This window comes from Oncorhynchus gorbuscha, linkage group LG09 (genome assembly GCF_021184085.1).
Source record: "Oncorhynchus gorbuscha isolate QuinsamMale2020 ecotype Even-year linkage group LG09, OgorEven_v1.0, whole genome shotgun sequence".
Classification (NCBI taxonomy): domain Eukaryota; kingdom Metazoa; phylum Chordata; class Actinopteri; order Salmoniformes; family Salmonidae; genus Oncorhynchus; species Oncorhynchus gorbuscha.
The window spans coordinates 97063136-97080340 of NC_060181.1; the positions used below are offsets into that span (position 1 = coordinate 97063136).

At 43.1% G+C, this 17205-nt stretch overlaps 1 protein-coding gene across 1 annotated transcript in view; it reads right to left on the reverse strand.

The window, feature by feature from the left end:
• Nucleotides 1-378: 378 nt before the first annotated feature.
• LOC124044483 (receptor-type tyrosine-protein phosphatase-like N) overlaps nucleotides 379-17205 on the reverse strand; it is a 132653-nt gene continuing 115826 nt past the window's right edge. Inside the window, exons 14-23 of the mRNA XM_046364111.1 lie at nucleotides 16617-16844; nucleotides 14595-14742; nucleotides 9867-9940; nucleotides 9676-9753; nucleotides 9013-9132; nucleotides 6346-6512; nucleotides 4543-4596; nucleotides 2647-2711; nucleotides 2410-2483; nucleotides 379-2305 (exon numbers count right to left, since the gene is read on the reverse strand). Of these exons, the coding sequence (XP_046220067.1) occupies nucleotides 2234-2305; nucleotides 2410-2483; nucleotides 2647-2711; nucleotides 4543-4596; nucleotides 6346-6512; nucleotides 9013-9132; nucleotides 9676-9753; nucleotides 9867-9940; nucleotides 14595-14742; nucleotides 16617-16844 (1080 nt within the window). The 3' untranslated portion in view covers nucleotides 379-2233. The remainder of the gene's footprint in view (nucleotides 2306-2409; nucleotides 2484-2646; nucleotides 2712-4542; nucleotides 4597-6345; nucleotides 6513-9012; nucleotides 9133-9675; nucleotides 9754-9866; nucleotides 9941-14594; nucleotides 14743-16616; nucleotides 16845-17205) is intronic.

Genomic DNA, 17205 nt, shown 5'->3' on the forward strand with positions numbered 1-17205 from the left:
ACCTGTCAGTATTATGGGATGTAGACATTGGTTCCTAATGGTTACCTGTCAGTATTATGGGATGTAGACATTGGTTCCTAATGGTTACCTGTCAGTATTATGAGATGTAGGGATGTAGACATTGGTTCCTAATGGTTACCTGTCACTATTATGGGATGTAGACATTGGTTCCTAATGGTTACCTGTCAGTATTATGGGATGTAGACATTGGTTCCTAATGGTTACCTGTCAGTATTATGGCATGTAGGGATGTAGACATTGGTTCCTTATGGTTACCTGTCAGTATTATGGGATGTAGGGATGTAGACATTGGTTCCTAATGGTTACTAGTCAGTATTATGGGATGTGAATGGAAAAGAACACAGTCAGACCCCTCTATGCTGTTGCACCACATCACAATAGAGATTTAATTACATACATTGAGTGAAAAATATTTTTATAGTTGTTTTCTATGTGTTTGCTACATTAATAAACATATAATAAATCATCAGGTGAATTATTTACAATAAACACAGACGTTTTACGGTAACATTGAAGACACTAATTGATATGATTCAGATGTGAGTGATTAGGTCGTCAGTGTACAGTAATAGTTGAATTACAAAATGAATAAATCATTGGGTTTAGAGTTAAACTTAGAGGTAAACGCCATCCCCTTAGAGGTAAACGCCAGCCCCTTAGAGAAACTGGTGTAACGTATTGTACTCTAGCATGTCACTCACTTCATCCTCACCATAGTGAGGGTCTCTGTCTTCTTGCATAAACAAGCCACGGGCCTCATGCTGTTATGTTATATGGATGGATACCTTCTGGAGTACAATGTGGTTTTAAACAACATCTCCATGACAACAGAACAGGAGGGATCATGGTAATACAACATCTCCATGACAACAGAACAGGAGGGATCATGGTAATACAACATCTCCATGACAACAGAACAGGAGGGATCATGGTAATACAACATCTCCATGACAACAGAACAGGAGGGATCATGGTAATACAACATCTCCATGACAACAGAACAGGAGGGTTCATGGTAATACAACATCTCCATGACAACAGAACAGGAGGGTTCATGGTAATACAAAATCTCCATGACAACAGAACAGGAGGGTTCATGGTAATACAACATCTCCATGACAACAGAACAGGAGGGTTCATGGTAATACAACATCTCCATGACAACAGAACAGGAGGGTTCATGGTAATACAACATCTCCATGACAACAGAACAGGAGGGTTCATGGTAATACAACATCTCCATGACAACAGAACAGGAGGGTTCATGGTAATACAACATCTCCATGACAACAGAACAGGAGGGTTCATGGTAATACAACATCACCATGACAACAGAACAGGAGGGTTCATGGTAATACTACATCTCCATGACAACAGAACAGGAGGGATCATGGTAATACTACATCTCCATGACAACAGAACAGGAGGGTTCATGGTAATACTACATCTCCATGACAACAGAACAGGAGGGATCATGGTAATACTACATCTCCATGACAACAGAACAGGAGGGTTCATGGTAATACAACATCTCCATGACAACAGAACAGGAGGGTTCATGGTAATACAACATCTCCATGACAACAGAACAGGAGGGTTCATGGTAATACTACATCTCCATGACAACAGAACAGCAGGGATCATGGTAATATAACATCACCATGACAACATAACAGGAGGGATCGTGGTAATTGTAATATCTCTAGTGAGACATGTCTGAGACTGAGAATCAGAGAAAGGAGAAATGTTACAGAATCAAGACACAGTATTTTAAGACCAAATCTCAATCTAAAATCGAATAACAAGACACTGTAAAGGGGTCCTACTGTACATTTAAAGTGTTTTTAACCTGAACGGAATAATCTCCAGGATTTTAAAATGTAATTTCATTATGAATGCATAATGATAGCAGCCTGGCCTCAGATCTGTTTGTTCGGTCTTGCTGACTCCTATGGTCATTGGTGTAGTAGTAAAGGACTCTGGGAAATGTAGTTCCTCCCTGGCTGTGTATCTGGATGTAGAGGAAGGGTTCATAATGGCCATAGAAATAGAATTACTAGATCGTCAACAACCCGTCAGACCACAGCAGTGTGAATGGTACAATCATGGGGGACACTCAATATGGCCGTCATTGGTATTATGATGCATAACTTTCATGGTCATTCTAGTTGTAAGGTTCTGGCACACGAGGTGGTAGGGTGGACAGAATGGTTCACTGTGGCAGAGCCTTCAGGATGGCATTGACCTCTTCTGCCACGGCAGTCAGTGCAAACTCAAACTGATCCTGGAGAGGGTGACAGAAAGGGAGGGAGACTGTCAGAGATACGCATGCACGCACACAGACAGATCATGCTGCTGCCATGAGATATATAGTTGAGAAGGCCATACCTTGGTGCGGACTAAGTTCGGTCTCTGATCCCGAATGTGTTCCAATGTCGCAGCAATATCAATCTCCTTCACGCCTGGAAACACACAGTTCGCGTTACGACACGGGGGAGAAAAAAAAATCACATTCGCCAACAAGGAATCTCTCACTCGCAATACTATCCTGGTGTCTATCCAGGGATATAAACTACAAGGCCAGACTATCAAAGACGTCTGATAAGATCAAGATGTCTGACTCACCTTTAGCCATGCGATTGAGGACCATGTCAATAAGGATGTAGGTTCCCGTTCTGCCAGTGCCGTCACTGTACGAGACAGGAAATACCTGGTCAGATCACACAGCACGGCATAAAGACCGCAGAAATGGGATCTATAAATGAGAACCTGTTCTCAACTAGCCTACCTGGTTAAATAAAGGTGAAATAAAAATAAATAAATAAATAAATAAATAAAAGAACGGGTGTCCCTATTCAATGATGTCATAATGGGTGGAGAGGCAGCCGTTGTGTGTGTACACATCTCCCGTCAAATTGTCAGGGTTAGAGGTTCCAAGACCCTTTAAAAACTTAAAAATAAAAAAAATCTAAATTGTAACATTATGTCTACGGAGCTGTGAGGGGAACGGCACCTCAGTACCTCCAGGCTCTGATCAGGCCCTACACCCAAACAAGGGCACTGCGTTCATCCACCTCTGGCCTGCTCGCCTCCCTACCACTGAGGAAGTACAGTTCCCGCTCAGCCCAGTCAAAACTGTTCGCTGCTCTGGCCCCCCAATGGTGGAACAAACTCCCTTACGACGCCAGGACAGCGGAGTCAATCACCACCTTCCGGAGACACCTGAAACCCCACCTCTTTAAGGAATACCTAGGATAGGATAAGTAATCCCTCTCACCCCCCCCCCCTTTAAGATTTAGATGCACTATTGTAAAGTGACTGTTCTACTGGATGTCATAAGGTGAATGCACCAATTTGTAAGTTGCTCTGGAGCGTCTGCAAAATGACTTAAATGTAAATGTAATGTCATAAAGCGCACATTTTAAACTTACAAAAATAACATGTTTTCCAATATCAAAGGAGGTTAAAGAAACAATATATATATTTTAAGTGCCTATTAAGTGTAAAATAAAGTAACAGATTACTGTAATTTCATCTTAAATCAGCCAAAAATCCCCCCCCCCCCGTGACAGAGGGAATGGACTCTTATGTCTAATTGGGAATGGCAATTGAATGCCAGCTTCACAATTTTTGGGGGAAATTTGTTAAAACGTTTCTAAGGGTAGTAGGGTTGACGTGCCACACTCAACCCGTTCTGTGTTTCCTCCACAAAGGACAAAGAGGCTAAAGGCTAAAACAAGAACCTGCTTTTACACTATGATTTGACTATTGGATGTTTTCTTTTGAAAATTTGTTTAAAAAATAAATTGTTTCACCATATTAAAATGAGAGTTCAGTTCACAAAACAGGGTTGATCTTAAAATGACGGACAGACGTAAATGAATCATCTTCAATAATTACTTTGCCAAAGCAACAAAAATAAACTAGAGATTTACAATGATGACAACTTTGAGATTTTTTTGGGGGGGTTTAAGTGGGTTAAAATCTTCTTGAAAGTCACAGAAGATGCAGAGGGACATGTCAAATGCTGAATTATTTATTATTATTATTATTATTAGAATTATTATTAGAATTATTTGCACTTCAGGAAGTCTTCATTCATATTTACAATCAGATGTATTGTGGTCTATATTAAAAGAGCCCTTCATTCAATATAACATGTTTTTTTTAAATTCAATATTGTTGCACAATTTCTACTTAAAATATCAAAAGGGATGCAAATGTCTGTTCTACCTGTTTGTGCTGCACAGCCAACTTCTATCTGTTTGTGCTGCACAGCCAACTTCTACCTGTTTGTGCTGCACAGCCAACTTCTACCTGTTTGTGCTGCACAGCCAACTTCTACCTGTTTGTGCTGCACAGCCAACTTCTACCTGTTTGTGCTGCACAGCCAACTTCTACCTGTTTGTGCTGCACAGCCAACTTCTACCTGTTTGTGCTGCACAGCCAACTTCTACCTGTTTGTGCTGCACAGCCAACTTCTATGGCCCTTTGTCGATGAAGACACTGAGCTAAGTTTACCTGCAGTGGACGATGATGGGGCAGGATCGAGCTCTGTAGCACCTATTCACCTTCCTGTTGGAGGGAGACAGAGGACAGGAAGGGAGGAAGGGAGAGAGAGAGGGGTGGGGGAGGGAGGGGTGGGAGAGAGGGAGGAGGGGGTGGGAGTGAGGGAGGGAGGGGGTGGGAGAGAGGGAGGGGTGGGAGGTAGAGAGGGAGGGAGGGGGTGGGAGAGAGGGAGGGGAGGAAGAGGGGAGGGGTGGGAGGGAGAGAGGGAGGGAGAGAGGGAGAGAGGGAAGGGGTGGGAGAGAGGGAGGGGAGGGAGAGAGGGAGGGAGAGGCATGGCGGGAGGAGGGATAGAGAATATATCATAAAATATAATTTTAGCTGGCAAGTTTAATTGGGTACTGCAGTACTGTGTTACATTTCTACTGTACTGATCTTAAACCATACACAGAAACACAACATGCCAAACTCTGCCTGCCTAAAGGATAACAATTCAAGTTAGTTATGGCATATATATATATATATATGTTATAAAACAATAGTCTTTGAGGTTGAGGTTAGAGAAACTCAACCCTCCAGTGGACAGGACAGAAAGTGAGGGAGGAGTAGAGGAGGGAAGGAAGGAAGGAAGGATGGAAAAAGGAAGGAAGGTTAGAAGGAAGGATGGATGGATGGAAGGAAGGATGGAAGGAAGGTTAGAAGGATGGATGGATGGATGGATGGAAGGAAGGAAGGAAGGTTAGAAGGAAGGAAGGATGGAAGGTTAGAAGGAAGGATGGAAGGTTAGAAGGAAGGATGGATGGATGGAAGGATGGTTAGAAGGAAGGAAGGATGGAAGGAAGGTTAGAAGGAAGGAAGGATGGAAGGAAGGTTAGAAGGAAGGATGGAAGGAAGGATGGAAGGAAGGTTAGAAGGAAGGAAGGAAAGAAGGAAGGAAGGAAGGAAAGAAGAAAGGGGGAGGAGACTGATGCACTGTCCGGCCAGCGTCGACTCCTGCTGCAGTCACACCTGCCAATAATCATTTTTGTGACTATGCAACTGGACCCAGACTACTAGCTGCAAATCACAAAAATGACACTGGGAGATGTGGGGACCCCAAGGGCCAATAGCTGACCACTGTCACAGAGAGAGGGACGGAGAGATATAGATGGTTGGAACGAGAGATAGCTAGAGGAAGAAAGGGACTATCAGGGAGGGACAACTAAAAATGAAGGCTAATATACAGTACACGGGTTTCATTAATCATGTCAGGGTCAAGGGTCAAGGAGGCGAGGTCATACAGGACCCTATGGGGCATCACTGGCCATATGATAGTGAAAAAGACATCACGCTGTTTGCTTAGCGAGTACCGCTTCCTCCCGATTCGGCTCATACCCAAGGGTCTAACCCTGGACCTCTGCCTTGCAAACAGACACGACCGCCCTCCCGAAGCTTCTTATCCTATTCGGCAGTGCAAGAGGAGACACCTGGGGTTGAGGAGTGAGTTTCACAGACCCCCATCTGCTACTAGGTTACAGCTACAGTATCATACACAGTAGAACCAGGGAGACAGGGACACAAAGACCACATAGGTGCAGTGAAATATATTGACACATAGACCACATAGGTGCAGTGAAATATATTGTTTTACAGTGAGTGAAATATATTGTTTTACAGGGTCAGGCATATAGTAGTATGGCGCACCTGGAGTAAATTAGGGTCAAGTGTCTTGCTCAAGGACACATTGACAGAATGTTTCACCTTGACAGCTTGGATATTTATATCAGCAACCTTTCAGTTACTGGCCCAAAGCTCTAACCTCGAGGTTATTTGCAGTACCTGCGGAAGTCCAGCAGAGGGCGTGTGGAGGTAGGGATTCCGTTGGAGGGCCAGCTGAGCAGGTGGAACTGTGTCAAGGTACGAGTCTCCTGGGTCTGAACGTTCTTCAGGTAGAAACTACGAACCAGGAAGTCTTTACACCAGATGTGTTCAGAGACCAAATTCACCTGGTAGGGAATATCCATAGAGATATATAATACAAATTCACCTGGTAGGGAATATCCATAGAGATATATAATACAATTTCACCTGGTAGAACATTTTTGCTCTGACCTGGGGTCTGTGAAAAGACCCCTGGTGGTATGTCTGGTGGAGTAAGTGTTGGTGTCAGTGCTGTGTGTAAATTGACTATGTTAACAATTTGGGATTTACAACACATTAATATTTCTCTCCTCATCTCTTTGCCAAGAGAGACTGGCAGCATAGTATTTATATCAGTCCTCTGATTACAATGACGTGCCGCTCTGTTCTGGACCAGCTGCAGATTAACTAGGTCTTTCTTAGCAGCACTCGACCACACGACTGGACAATAATCAAGATTAGACCAAACTAGAGTCTGCAGAACTTGACTGGACAATAATCAAGATTAGATTAAACTAGAGCCTGCAGGACTTGACTGGACAATAATCAAGATTAGATTAAACTAGAGTCTGCAGGACTTGACTGGACAATAATCAAGATTAGACCAAACTAGAGTCTGCAGGACTTGACTGGACAATAATCAAGATTAGACCAAACTAGAGTCTGCAGGACTTGACTGGACAATAATCAAGATTAGATTAAACTAGAGCCTGCAGAACTTGACTGGACAATAATCAAGATTAGATTAAACTAGAGTCTACAGGACTTGACTGGACAATAATCAAGATTAGATTAAACTAGAGCCTGCAGGACTTGACTGGACAATAATCAAGATTAGATTAAACTAGAGCCTGCAGAACTTGACTGGACAATAATCAAGATTAGATTAAACTAGAGTCTGCAGGACTTGACTGGACAATAATCAAGATTAGATTAAACTAGAGCCTGCAGGACTTGACTGGACAATAATCAAGATTAGATTAAACTAGAGTCTGCAGAACTTGACTGGACAATAATCAAGATTAGATTAAACTAGAGCCTGCAGGACTTGACTGGACAATAATCAAGATTAGACCAAACTAGAGTCTGCAGAACTTGACTGGACAATAATCAAGATTAGACCAAACTAGAGTCTGCAGGACTTGACTGGACAATAATCAAGATTAGATTAAACTAGAGTCTGCAGGACTTGACTGGACAATAATCAAGATTAGATTAAACTAGAGTCTGCAGGACTTGACTGGACAATAATCAAGATTAGATTAAACTAGAGTCTGCAGGACTTGACTGGACAATAATCAAGATTAGACCAAACTAGAGTCTGCAGAACTTGACTGGACAATAATCAAGATTAGACCAAACTAGAGTCTGCAGAACTTGACTGGACAATAATCAAGATTAGATTAAACTAGAGTCTGCAGGACTTGACTGGACAATAATCAAGATTAGATTAAACTAGAGTCTGCAGGACTTGACTGGACAATAATCAAGATTAGATTAAACTAGAGGCTGCAGGACTTGACTGGACAATAATCAAGATTAGATTAAACTAGAGTCTGCAGGACTTGACTGGACAATAATCAAGATTAGACCAAACTAGAGCCTGCAGAACTTGCTTTGTGGAGTGTGGTGTCCAAAAAGCAGAGCATCTCTTCATCACGGCCAGACCTCTCCCCATCTTTACAACCACTGAATCTATATGTTTTGACCATGACAGTTTACAATATTAGGTAACGCCAAGTAATTCAGTTTCCTCAACGTGTTCAACAGCCACAGAATTCATTACCAGATTCAGTTGAGGTCTAGAACTTAGGGAATGATTTGTACCAAATACAATGCTCTTAGTTTTATAGATGTTCAGGACCAGTTTATTACTGACCACCCATTCCAATATAGACCAACTCTGTGTTAAGGGTTTCAGTGACTTCATTAGCTGCGGTTGCTGATGTGTTTATGGTTGAATCATCAGCATACATGGACACCCATGTTTGTTTAATGCCAGTGGCAGGTCATTGGTAACAATAGAAAAAAGTAGAGGGCCTAGAGAGCTGCCCTGTGGTACACCACACTTTACTTGTTTCCATTAAAGAAAACCCTTTGAGCTCTATTAGATAGATAGCACTGAATCCAGGATATGACAGAAGTTGAAAAGCCATAACACAAGTTCTCAACAACATAATATCAAAGGCTGCACTGAAATCAGCTACAATCTTCGTATTATCAATTTCTTTCAACCTATCATCAGTCATTAGTGCCAGTGCAGTACATGTTGAGTGCCCCTTCTCTATAAGCATGCAAAGTATGTTGTTCATTCTTTAAACAGAGAAATAGCGTTGTATTTGGTCAAACACAAAGAAAACTAAGAAGAACAATAATAAAAGGATTCAAACACACACACACACACACACACACACACACACACACACACACACACACACACACACACACACACACACACACACACACACACACACACACACACACACACACACACACACACACACACACACACACACACACACACACACACACACACACACACACACACACACACACACGTGTCTATCCAGAGTCAAACCCCCTCACCTCGTAGATGTGGTAGAGGGATGATCCCTCGTCAGGCCAGTAGCGAACACACTGAGTCTCTCCATCCTCAACCAGGGCAGTCATCATCACTATCACTGTACAGCCATTCTCCCAGACTGTCTATAGAAAAACACAGCAGTTACAACAGCAGTGTACTATACCGGCACATTGTGAGATATCTGTGTCAAATGTACTACTACACAACAAATACACAGTATTGGTCACCTTTGACTACCACAGTCTTTAGTGTTAGCAATAATGTTTCCTCAGAGTACTGTGTGCCACTGATCTGCCAGAAGGCAGCGATGGTGTGTGCTACTGACCTGCCAGAAGTCAGCGATGGTGTGTGCTACTGACCTGCCAGAAGTCAGCGATGGTGTGTGCTACTGACCTGCCAGAAGTCAGCGATGGTGTGTGCTACTGACCTGCCAGAAGTCAGCGATGGTGTGTGCTACTGACCTGCCAGAAGTCAGCGATGGTGTGTGCTACTGACCTGCCAGAAGTCAGCGAAGGTGTGTGCCACTGATCTGCCAGAAGTCAGCGATGGTGTGTGCTACTGACCTGCCAGAAGTCAGCGATGGTGTGTGCTACTGATCTGCCAGAAGTCAGCGATGGTGTGTGCTACTGACCTGCCAGAAGTCAGCGATGGTGTGTGCTACTGACCTGCCAAAAGTCAGCGATTGTGTGTGCCAGTGGTCCCTGGGTGGCGATGTAAGCAGGCAGTCGAGGGTCATGGTCAATCTGGGGTTTACGTAGAGAGAATAATAATGACATTTGGGACGTGTGACATTGTGTCAACCACGGGACAAAGTCTACACCATCACCATCTCAAGAGTAGCAGTCAGAGATCTTACTATGATGCTGGCGTTAATGTAGTCTTCCTTGGTGGAGTTGCTCTCTGCCTTCAATTTCACACGGGAATGATCATCTGGAATAAAACAGATAATAACTGACCAAGCTGTACAGGAGGATCAGAACAGACAGTGACTGACCAAGATGTACAGGAGGATCAGAACAGACAGTGACTGACCAAGCTGTACAGGAGGATCAGAACAGACAGTGACTGACCAAGCTGTACAGGAGGATCAGAACAGACAGTGACTGACCAAGCTGTACAGGAGGATCAGAACAGATAGTAACTGACCAAGCTGTACAGGAGGATCAGAACAGATAATAACTGACCAAGCTGTACAGGAGGATCATAACAGATAGTAACAGACCAAGCTGTACAGGAGGTACAGAACATAACAGATAGTAACAGACCAAGCTGTACAGGAGGTGCAGAACATAACAGATAGTAACAGACCAAGCTGTACAGGAGGATCAGAACAGATAGTAACAGACCAAGCTGTACAGGAGGATCATAACAGATAGTAACAGACCAAGCTGTACAGGAGGATCAGAACATAACAGATAGTAACAGGCCAAGCTGTACAGGAGGATCAGAACATAACAGATAGTAACAGGCCAAGCTGTACAGGAGGATCAGAACATAACAGATAGTAACAGACCAAGCTGTACAGGAGGATCAGAACATAACAGATAGTAACAGGCCAAGCTGTACAGGAGGATCAGAACAGATAGTAACAGACCAAGCTGTACAGGAGGATCAGAACAGACAGTGACTGACCAAGCTGTACAGGAGGATCAGAACAGATAGTAACAGACCAAGCTGTACAGGAGGATCAGAACAGATAGTAACAGACCAAGCTGTACAGGAGGATCAGAACAGATAGTAACAGACCAAGCTGTACAGGAGGATCAGAACAGATAGTAACAGACCAAGCTTTACAGGAGGTGCAGAACATAACAGATAGTAACAGGCCAAGCTGTACAGGAGGATCAGAACAGATAGAAACAGACCAAGCTGTACAGGAGGATCAGAACAGATAGTAACAGACCAAGCTGTACAGGAGGATCAGAACAGATAGTAACAGACCAAGCTGTACAGGAGGATCAGAACAGATAGTAACAGACCAAGCTGTACAGGAGGATCAGAACAGATAGTAACAGACAAAGCTGTACAGGAGGATCAGAACAGATAGTAACAGACCAAGCTGTACAGGAGGATCAGAACAGATAGTAACAGACCAAGCTGTACAGGAGGATCAGAACAGATAGTAACAGGCCAAGCTGTACAGGAGGTGCAGAACAGATAGTAACAGACCAAGCTGTACAGGAGGATCAGAACAGATAGTAACAGACCAAGCTGTACAGGAGGATCAGAACAGATAGTAACAGACCAAGCTGTACAGGAGGATCAGAACAGATAGTAACAGACCAAGCTGTACAGGAGGATCAGAACAGATAGTAACAGACCAAGCTGTACAGGAGGATCAGAACAGATAGTAACAGACCAAGCTGTACAGGAGGATCAGAACAGATAGTAACAGACAAAGCTGTACAGGAGGATCAGAACAGATAGTAACAGACCAAGCTGTACAGGAGGATCAGAACAGATAGTAACAGGCCAAGCTGTACAGGAGGTGCAGAACAGATAGTAACAGACCAAGCTGTACAGGAGGATCAGAACAGATAGTAACAGACCAAGCTGTACAGGAGGATCAGAACAGATAGTAACAGACCAAGCTGTACAGGAGGATCAGAACAGATAGTAACAGACCAAGCTGTACAGGAGGATCAGAACAGATAGTAACAGACCAAGCTCTACAGGAGGATCAGAACAGATAGTAACAGACCAAGCTGTACAGGAGGATCAGAACAGATAGTAACAGACCAAGCTGTACAGGAGGATCAGAACAGATAGTAACAGACCAAGCTGTACAGGAGGATCAGAACAGATAGTAACAGACCAAGCTGTACAGGAGGATCAGAACAGATAGTAACAGACCAAGCTGTACAGGAGGATCAGAACAGATAGTAACAGACCAAGCTGTACAGGAGGATCAGAACAGATAGTAACAGACCAAGCTGTACAGGAGGATCAGAACAGATAGTAACAGACCAAGCTGTACAGGAGGATCAGAACAGATAGTAACAGACCAAGCTGTACAGGAGGATCAGAACAGATAGTAACAGACCAAGCTGTACAGGAGGATCAGAACAGATAGTAACAGACCAAGCTGTACAGGAGGATCAGAACAGATAGTAACAGGCCAAGCTGTACAGGAGGTGCAGAACAGATAGTAACAGACCAAGCTGTACAGGAGGATCAGAACAGATAGTAACAGGCCAAGCTGTACAGGAGGTGCAGAACAGATAGTAACAGACCAAGCTGTACAGGAGGATCAGAACAGATAGTAACAGACCAAGCTGTACAGGAGGATCAGAACAGATAGTAACAGACCAAGCTGTACAGGAGGATCAGAACAGATAGTAACAGACCAAGCTGTACAGGAGGATCAGAACAGATAGTAACAGACAAAGCTGTACAGGAGGATCAGAACAGATAGTAACAGACCAAGCTGTACAGGAGGATCAGAACAGATAGTAACAGACCAAGCTGTACAGGAGGATCAGAACAGATAGTAACAGACCAAGCTGTACAGGAGGATCAGAACAGATAGTAACAGACCAAGCTGTACAGGAGGATCAGAACAGATAGTAACAGACCAAGCTGTACAGGAGGATCAGAACAGATAGTAACAGACCAAGCTGTACAGGAGGATCAGAACAGATAGTAACAGACAAAGCTGTACAGGAGGATCAGAACAGATAGTAACAGACCAAGCTGTACAGGAGGATCAGAACAGATAGTAACAGGCCAAGCTGTACAGGAGGTGCAGAACAGATAGTAACAGACCAAGCTGTACAGGAGGATCAGAACAGATAGTAACAGACCAAGCTGTACAGGAGGATCAGAACAGATAGTAACAGACCAAGCTGTACAGGAGGATCAGAACAGATAGTAACAGACCAAGCTGTACAGGAGGATCAGAACAGATAGTAACAGACCAAGCTGTACAGGAGGATCAGAACAGATAGTAACAGACAAAGCTGTACAGGAGGATCAGAACAGATAGTAACAGACCAAGCTGTACAGGAGGATCAGAACAGATAGTAACAGACAAAGCTGTACAGGAGGTGCAGAACAGATAGTAACAGACCAAGCTGTACAGGAGGATCAGAACAGATAGTAACAGACCAAGCTGTACAGGAGGATCAGAACAGATAGTAACAGACAAAGCTGTACAGGAGGATCAGAACAGATAGTAACAGACCAAGCTGTACAGGAGGATCAGAACAGATAGTAACAGGCCAAGCTATACAGGAGGTGCAGAACAGATAGTAACAGACCAAGCTGTACAGGAGGATCAGAACAGACAGTAACAGACCAAGCTGTACAGGAGGATCAGAACAGACAGTAACAGACCAAGCTGTACAGGAGGATCAGAACAGATAGTAACAGACCAAGCTGTACAGGAGGATCAGAACAGACAGTAACAGACCAAGCTGTACAGGAGGATCAGAACAGATAGTAACAGACCAAGCTGTACAGGAGGATCAGAACAGATAGTAACAGACCAAGCTGTACAGGAGGTGCAGAACAGATAGTAACAGACCAAGCTGTACAGGAGGATCAGAACAGATAGTAACAGACCAAGCTGTACAGGAGGATCAGAACAGATAGTAACAGACCAAGCTGTACAGGAGGATCAGAACAGATAGTAACAGACCAAGCTGTACAGGAGGATCAGAACAGATAGTAACAGACCAAGCTGTACAGGAGGATCAGAACAGATAGTAACAGACCAAGCTGTACAGGAGGATCAGAACAGATAGTAACAGACCAAGCTGTACAGGAGGATCAGAACAGATAGTAACAGACCAAGCTGTACAGGAGGATCAGAACAGATAGTAACAGACAAAGCTGTACAGGAGGATCAGAACAGATAGTAACAGACCAAGCTGTACAGGAGGATCAGAACAGATAGTAACAGGCCAAGCTGTACAGGAGGTGCAGAACAGATAGTAACAGACCAAGCTGTACAGGAGGATCAGAACAGATAGTAACAGACCAAGCTGTACAGGAGGATCAGAACAGATAGTAACAGGCCAAGCTGTACAGGAGGTGCAGAACAGATAGTAACAGACCAAGCTGTACAGGAGGATCAGAACAGACAGTAACAGACCAAGCTGTACAGGAGGATCAGAACAGACAGTAACAGACCAAGCTGTACAGGAGGATCAGAACAGATAGTAACAGACCAAGCTGTACAGGAGGATCAGAACAGACAGTAACAGACCAAGCTGTACAGGAGGATCAGAACAGATAGTAACAGACCAAGCTGTACAGGAGGATCAGAACAGATAGTAACAGACCAAGCTGTACAGGAGGTGCAGAACAGATAGTAACAGACCAAGCTGTACAGGAGGTGCAGAAATAAGATGCCAATCCAACACAGTTTAATTAACGGCCTGTGAAGAGCAATAGACTTTGAAAGGCATTTCCCCTGACATTCAGCTCTGAGATCACGTTTGCTGTAAACGCTACGGATGCCAGCTCAAGCAGAAATCCACATTAAGTCACCCACAGTGAACAGGTTATTCGTCTGAGTCCATTTGAATCCCAGCCTAAGACCGGAGGAGGATAAACCCGAGGAGAGGTATGTAAGACTCACAGGGAAGAGAGTCCGAACAGCGGTTCTTCTCCAGGTGGGCTTCACTCTGTGCTACAGTGACAACACTGGGTTCGGCCTGGTAGGAACAAAGATCCTCCCACTCCTTCAGCAGACGGTCCTTATTCTCCAGATGATCTTCCATATAGGCCTGGGGCAGAGAGGAACACTAACGTTAGGAGGAGAGAATCTCCTCCCCATTCTCATGGGATATTCTACTAGCTGGAACAGATATTCTACTAGCTGTAACAGATATTCTACTAGCTGTAACAGATATTCTACTAGCTGTAACAGATATTCTACTAGCTGTAACAGTGTGTTTACTAGCTGTAACAGATATTCTACTAGCTGTAACAGTGTGTTTACTAGCTGTAACAGATATTCTACTAGCTGTAACAGTTATTCTACTAGCTGTAACAGTTATTCTACTAGCTGTAACAGTTATTCTACTAGCTGTAACAGATATTCTACTAGCTGTAACAGTTATTCTACTAGCTGCAACAGATATTCTACTAGCTGCAACAGATATTCTACTAGCTGCAACAGTTATTCTACTAGCTGTAACATATATTCTACTAGCTGTAACATATATTCTACTAGCTGCAACATATATTCTACTAGCTGCAACAGTTATTCTACTAGCTGCAACAGATATTCTACTAGCTGTAACAGATATTCTACTAGCTGTAACAGATATTCTACTAGCTGTAACAGTTATTCTACTAGCTGTAACAGTTATTCTACTAGCTGTAACAGATATTCTACTAGCTGTAACATATATTCTACTAGCTGTAACAGATATTCTACTAGCTGTAACAGATATTCTACTAGCTGTAACAGATATTCTACTAGCTGTAACAGATATTCTACTAGCTGTAACAGATATTCTACTAGCTGTAACAGATATTCTACTAGCTGTAACATATATTCTACTAGCTGTAACAGATATTCTACTAGCTGTAACAGATATTCTACTAGCTGGAACAGATATTCTACTAGCTGTAACAGATATTCTACTAGCTGTAACAGATATTCTACTAGCTGTAACAGATATTCTACTAGCTGTAACAGATATTCTACTAGCTGTAACATATATTCTACTAGCTGTAACAGATATTCTACTAGCTGTAACAGATATTCTACTAGCTGTAACATATATTCTACTAGCTGTAACATATATTCTACTAGCTGTAACATATATTCTACTAGCTGTAACAGATATTCTACTAGCTGTAACAGATATTCTACTAGCTGGAACAGATATTCTACTAGCTGGAACAGATATTCTACTAGCTGTAACTCCATTTCCTCTGATACTGACCAGTAGTAAATATAATGACCCCATACCCTCTGATACTGACCAATAGTAAATATAATGACCCCATACCCTCTGATACTGACCAGTAGTAAATATAATGACCCCATACCCTCTGATACTGACCAGTATCATGTGACCAGTAGTAAATATAATGACCCTATACCCTGACCAGTATCATGTGACCAGTAGTAAATATAATGACCCTATACCCTGACCAGTATCATGTGACCAGTAGTAAATATAATGACCCCATACCCTGATACTGACCAGTATCATGTGACCAGTAGTAAATATAATGACCCCATACCCTGACACTGACCAGTATCATGTGACCAGTAGTAAATATAATGACCCTATACCCTGACACTGACCAGTATCATGTGACCAGTAGTAAATATAATGACCCTATACCCTGACACTGACCAGTATCATGTGACCAGTAGTAAATATAATGACCCCATACCCTGACACTGACCAGTATCATGTGACCAGTAGTAAATATAATGACCCTATACCCTGATACTGACCAGTATCATGTGACCAGTAGTAAATATAATGACCCTATACCCTGACACTGACCAGTATCATGTGACCAGTAGTAAATATAATGACCCCATACCCTGACACTGACCAGTAGTAAATATAATGACCCTATACCCTGATACTGACCAGTAGTAAATATAATGACCCTATACCCCGACACTGACCAGTATCATGTGACCAGTAGAGATGTCCATGTTGGACTGTGCGGGCTCCTCGCTCCAGGAGGGCGTACTGCTGTGTGAGGAGGGGCTGTGTTGTGGGCCGTCACTGAACTGGGACGACACACTGCTCACCCTGGAGGTGTCTGTCCCCCTCCGACCCCCCGCTCCCCCGCCCACCGCCTCCTGACGACTGAACGACGGCTTGGCTGCCATGTGCTGCCTGCAGAGCTCCTGAGAAAGTCAACAGAGAGAGAGAGAGATTCCACTAAACAATATGTTAATCACTTTCATAAAGCTCATAAATATGATTATATCGTCACAACTTCTGAGAAAAATGAACAAAGACATTTAAAAACGAGAAGCTAACTGGGTATCATCATTTTCATCTGCGATAATCATCGTTCGTTGTTAACACCTATATTATTATGACTCCTCCGGTTAACTATCATCCTCATTTGTTGTAAACATCTTCATCATTATGACACCTGTTTACTATCATCTTCGTCATGTGTCATGTGAAGCACAGGAAGTAGTTTGGTGATTGTTGTCACAATAATGAAGGTGTATTCTATTCCATCATGATCGTCATAAT